We start from the raw sequence: 6,000 nt of genomic DNA on the forward strand, positions 1-6,000 counted from the left end.
TTCTTCTTGCCACTCTTCCATAAAGGCCAGATTTGTGCAATATACGACTGATTGTTGTCCTATGGACAGAGTCTCCCACCTCAGCTGTAGATCTCTGCAGTTCATCCAGAGTGATCATGGGCCTCTTGGCTGCATCTCTGATCAGTCTTCTCCTTGTATGAGCTGAAAGTTCAGAGGGACGGCCAGGTCTTGGTAGATTTGCAGTGGTCTGATACTCCTTCCATTTCAATATTATCGCTTGCACAGTGCTCCTTGGGATGTTTAAAGCTTGGGAAATCTTTTTGTATCCAAATCCGGCTTTAAACTTCTTCACAACAGTATCTCGGACCTGCCTGGTGTGTTCCTTGTTCTTCATGATGCTCTCTGCGCTTTTAACGGACCTCTGAGACTATCACAGTGCAGGTGCATTTATACGGAGACTTGATTACACACAGGTGGATTGTATTTATCATCATTAGTCATTTAGGTCAACATTGGATCATTCAGAGATCCTCACTGAACTTCTGGATAGAGTTTGCTGCACTGAAAGTAAAGGGGCTGAATAATTTTGCACGCCCAATTTTTCAGTTTTTGATTGTTAAAAAAGTTTGAAATATCCAATAAATGTCGTTCCACTTCTTGATTGTGTCCCACTTGTTGTTGATTCTTCACAAAAAAATAGTTTTATATCTTTATGTTTGAAGCCTGAAATGTGGCAAAAGGTCGCAAAGTTCAAGGGGGCCGAATACTTTCGCAAGGCACTGTATGTAGCAAGCTAAGGTCACAACAATGCCTGCTATGGACTTTCCCAGTTGCTTTGAATGTTCAAAATCATAGTGTAAGAACACTTAAAGATCCAACATTCAAAACGAGTCCTTTTTGGCTAGTCACAGCAGTCAACTAGCTAGCTCGCTACAACATGTTATTGTCAAAACTGTCAACAGAGTAGCTAGCAGACAACAAGATATGCTAAATAAGTCTAAAAACCACTTGAGGGAAAATAAATCAGATTTGACTGTTCGCATGGACAGGAATCAGATTTGTATGGCTTGAAATATATGATTCCATGTGCTTTTTGGCTGTTCAGACTGCAGGAAAAAGAACTGATTGAAATTAAATTTTTAAAAATTGCATCACTTCAAACTGCCATTGTAATATAGGGTGGTGGATCTTTGATGTTATGGCTCTATTTTGCTTCCACTGGTCCTGGTGCCCTTGTAATGGTCAATGGCATAATGAACTTTACTCAGTATCAGGATATGTTTTCCAAAAACCTGGTTGCCTCTGCCAGGAGACTAAAACTTGACAGCAAATGGATCTTCCAGCAAGACAATAACCCCAAGCAAACATCAAAATCCACAAAGAAATGGTTAATTGCAATGGCCATCTCAATCTCTGGACTTAAAACCTATTAAAAACATAGTTTGAATTGAAGAAGGCAGTCCATAAGTGCAGACAAAGGATATCAAGATTTTGGAAGGATTCTGTATGGAGGAATGGTCTACAGCCTTGTTCACAGTAGGTATGGGGTTATTTTCTGCTCGTGCATCCTCATTTCAACTACAAACCCACCATTTTAATGTCGTCCAAAAAATGTAAAAACCTGGAGTTTGCTAAACAGCATTGTAAATTGGATTGGAAGTGGTGCTTTGGTCAGATGACTAGACCACCAATGGTGGTAAAAATAAGATAAATTCCCCCTCCAAAAAAGTCATACACTATAGCTCAGTATTTGAATAATTTATTTTACAGTCCTTTTTCTCATCGTTATCAAGGGTTTCAATAATATCAGACTCCTCTGTATCTCCAAGGTAAATGTGCAGTTTTATAGCTAATCTCATGGATATTTTATGCATTTTGCTCATTTCAAGCTCATTTCCTGCAATTCTACCCATTTTCTATGGTTTATAACCTGTTCATATGCTATCTGGCGGGGGCTGACCTCCAGGGGACCCACAACCAATATTCCCTCTAAGATGCGCACCTCCTCCAGGAATGCTGCTCTGGGCATGTGGCAGCAGTGTGTTGGAGGGAGGTTCCTAGGTGTGAGAAGTGTGCAGAAGGGCATGAGACAAAGGAATGTGTAGCATTGTGTTAATTGTAGGGGTGCCCATGGGACTGGGGATCAGAAATGTCCGGTGCGAGAGAGGCAGTTTGAGGTTTCCAGGGTTAGAGTAGTGCAGAAGTTGTCATATGCTGAGGCAGTGAAGAAAGTAGAAGAAGATGGGTCAAGGGAGAGGGATCCTGAGAGGAGTGGTGTGAGTAGTAGATATGTACCAGTACAGAGGGATAGGCCAACAAGTAATATGTTTCAGTAAGATTAGATTTTTAGCATTTATAGAACAGATTATAGTTATCAACTGTACTGAACGGATGGAACATAAGTCACAGAAAATTGAGGTTGTGGTGGCAGCTGCAGAGGTATTTGGGTGTGCGAGACTTGACATCAGAAGAGTTACAGGGTGTGTTAAGTGGTGGTGTCCCATCCTTTCAGGTTGTTGGCCTGAGGTAGGACTAAATAGTTTTAAATAGTGGAGTAGGGTGGTGTTTTTTTGTGAGTGTAGTGTTCGAAGGTAGGGTTATTATTTATTTATTCATTCAAGCACTGTATAAGGGAGTTGTACTTCAGTCTAGTAGGTGGCAGTAATGCAACATTGATTGGTTGCCAACAGCCGTTAAAACTCATCGAAGGACTTGCTGCTCAGAAGAAATGCCAGTCCTCTGCAGAGACCAAGAGATTTAACTTCACCGAGTTCACCCCATTAGTTTGCATTATATAATGCAATGTTTTTTCTGTGATCGAATCAACATTATAAATCAGCCCCTTTTCAATGCAACAAACCAAAACAAATCTAACTTTACAAGACTGAGTTTGTGATTTTTTTGTAGGCAGAGCCAGAGCGCAACGGAGTAGAAGGGATTACAAAAATCGGTAACTAATCTGTTACATTACCAGCAAAAATATTGTAATCAGAATAGATACTTTTGATACTTCGAGGATTACTTTTAAATTCAAAAGGATGTTTGCGAGATAAAAAATTGCATTCCTGTTTTCTCAATGACATTCAAATCAGCATTGATAAAGTCGCAAGTTTTTAAGTTTGTTGCACCTGAGTGAGTCTGACCACAAATCAGAGACCACTATGATGACACACCAAATGTGTTTGATGGATCCTGGGAAAAGAGTAGAAATAGGCTTTTGTAGGCTTCCAATGGTGCGACTGCTGTCGGCATCCAAAGATTATCCAACTTGAAGGTAAGGATGACAGCAGTGGTGTAGTCTACGGCGATACGTATATGACTTTTTATTGATATCTACATAGCGCATTGATGTGAATCCCTGTCTCCTAGAGATGAACGTACTTTGGTGCGAAAAGTGCAAATCAATCCCAGAACAACAGCAAAAGGCCTTATGAAGATGCTGGAGGAAATAGGTTAAAAAAAATATTGATATCCACAGTAAAATGACTCCTATATCGATGTAACCTGAAAGGCCGCTCAACAAGGAAGAAGCCACTGCTGCAAACCGCTATAAAAAAGCCAGACTACAGTTTGCATCGTTATGTTTGGAGGATAAAGGGGCAGAGGCTTGCAAGCCGAAGAACACCATCCCAACCGTGAAGCACGGGGGTGGCAGCATCATGTTGTGGGGGTGCTTTGCTGCAGGAGGAACTGGTGCACTTCACAAAATAGATGGCATCATGAGGTAGGAAAATGATGTGGATATATTGAAGCAACATCTCAAGACATCAGTCAGGAAGTTAAAGCTTTGTCACAGATGGGTCTTCCAAATGGACAATGACCCCAAGCATACTTCCAAAGTTGTGGCAAAATGGCTTAAGGACAACAGGCAAGGTATTGGAGTGGCCATCACAAAGCCCTGACCTCAATCCTATAGACAATTTGTGGGCAGAACTGAGAAAGTGTATGTGAGCAAGGAAGCCTACAAACCTGACTCAGTTACACCAGCTCTGTCAGGAGGAATGGGCCAAAATTCACCCAACTTATTGTGGAAGGCTACCCGAAACGTTTGACTCAAGTTAAATCATTTAAAGGTAATGCTACCAAATACTAATTGATGGTATGTAAACTTCTGACCCACTGGGAATGTGACGAAATAAATAAAAGCTGAAATAAATCATTCGCTCTGCAATTATTCTGACATTTCAGTCTTAAAATAAAGTGGTGATCCTAACTGACCTAAGACAGGGAATTTTTACTGGGATTAAATGTCAGGAATTGTGAAAGTGAGTTTAAATGTATTTGGCTAAATTGTATGTAAACTTCCGACTTCAACTGTATATGTAGGCTTGCATTGAACACCACATATAGGCTATATTATAAAAATCAAAAGCTATTTCTGGGGCCTCCCAAGTGGCACGGAGGTTTAAGGCATTGCATCGCAGTGCTAGAGAGTTCACTCCAGATCCGGGTTCGATCCCAGGCTGTGTTGCAGCCAGCCGCAACCGGGAGAACCATGAGATGGCGCACAATTGTCCTTGCGTCGTCCGGGTTAGGGGTGGGTTTGGCCGGCTGGGATGTCCTTGTCCCATCGCGCGCTAGAGACTCCTTGAGGCCGGGCGCATGCATGCTGACTTCAGGTCGCCAGCTGTACGGTGTTTCCTCCGACATATTGGTGCGGCTGTCTTCCAGGTTAAGTGAGCAGTGTGTCAAGAAGCAGTGCGGCTTGGTGGGGTCTGTGTCAGTGCTGTGTGTAAGTTGACTATGCAAGCTATTTGGAATTTAACACATTGTTTCTTATTAAAACGAGAAGCGATGCAGTCGGTCTCTCCTCAACTCTTAGACAAGAGTATTGAAATTAGCCCTCTGATTACAGTGGAGAGCTAAATGTGATGCTCTGTTCTTGGCCAGCTGCATGTTAAAATTAGCTCAATGCTGACTCTTTCATATGCTATCTGGGGGAGCGCTGCGTAACACTTCTAATAAATTCTTGACATACTATTTATTGATCATGTTCCATGCATCACATTATTTTAATTGAGCATGACAATAGGAAATTCAGTAAATAACAATCTGGTTAGAATATTGTCTTGCTGCAAGAAGTATTTGTTATTAATTGACCTGCCTGGTAAAATAAACGTAACATGGAAAGAAATGCACGGCAGCTAGCTAAGTAATCAGGGGAAGTTTGGCACACTATCCAAAAACTAACCAAGACCCAACTCTGACATCTGAACACATGCGCAGAGGGGAACGGGACGACATGCCCCACAGCCTCTGCCTTCTGCTAAATGTACCTCTTGCCATTCCTCTGTATCGGTCGAGGGTCTTGACACTACTGGGACGACTAGCTAGGGCGCGCTCTCGCGTTGTCCTCTCTGCGCGCTCCCGTGTCACCTTCAGTTCAAGTAGCTGTAGTTTCCTCCGCAATGTCCTGTTTTCTTTCTGGCTTTGAGTCATTTCCAAACGAAACACTGCATAGTCGTCATCTACGAGTTTACAGATTTCTGCAACGGCTGCATTTGCTAGCACCTCCATGATGGAGGCCATTTGAGTGTGAAAAACCATAACATTAGAGTTACAGGTAGCCATTGTTAGCTAGCGTTAACTATATCACCTATATCAACCAAGTCCTGTCTTCAACGCTAATTAAACACTACCCGGGGTACATAAAGTGATGCTGTGCAGTTAAATTAATCATATTTTGAGTTCCAAGGTGTCAATAAATGTCTAAATAACAAAAGAAACACTAACGTGGAAAGCGTTCTTGGTCACTGTTCACTTCCGTCTACTACTTCTTCGTGTGGTTTTCCGGCAGACTATACGCTTTGTTGCGTATTGCTGCCTTTCACAGTTCGGAAAGTGCATTGCACATTTGTACAACAAAAAATAAATAAAAGGGGGGAAAAGTTGGGGTCGAGTCGAAGCAATTGCACCACCGTTTATTCCATATTAGAGCGCCCCCATTATAACTCGATGTGTAGAGCTCGCCAGCTGGTAGTCCTAAAAAACGGAACGAATTACCTCTGGTTCATTCAGCCATTCCTATGGGGAAAGGCT

At 42.0% G+C, this 6,000-nt stretch overlaps 1 protein-coding gene across 3 annotated transcripts in view; it reads right to left on the minus strand.

Moving 5' to 3' along the window:
* LOC124012386 (zinc finger protein 205-like) overlaps window positions 1-5,740 on the minus strand; it is a 303,385-nt gene extending 297,645 nt beyond the window's left edge. For all 3 annotated transcript variants that reach the window (XM_046325958.1, XM_046325956.1, XM_046325957.1), the window contains exon 1: window positions 5,238-5,740. In XM_046325958.1, coding sequence (XP_046181914.1) covers window positions 5,238-5,532 — 295 coding nt within the window. In that variant the 5' untranslated portion in view covers window positions 5,533-5,740. The remainder of the gene's footprint in view (window positions 1-5,237) is intronic.
* Window positions 5,741-6,000: the final 260 nt, after the last annotated feature.

This window comes from Oncorhynchus gorbuscha, linkage group LG24 (assembly GCF_021184085.1).
Source record: "Oncorhynchus gorbuscha isolate QuinsamMale2020 ecotype Even-year linkage group LG24, OgorEven_v1.0, whole genome shotgun sequence".
NCBI lineage: Eukaryota > Metazoa > Chordata > Actinopteri > Salmoniformes > Salmonidae > Oncorhynchus > Oncorhynchus gorbuscha.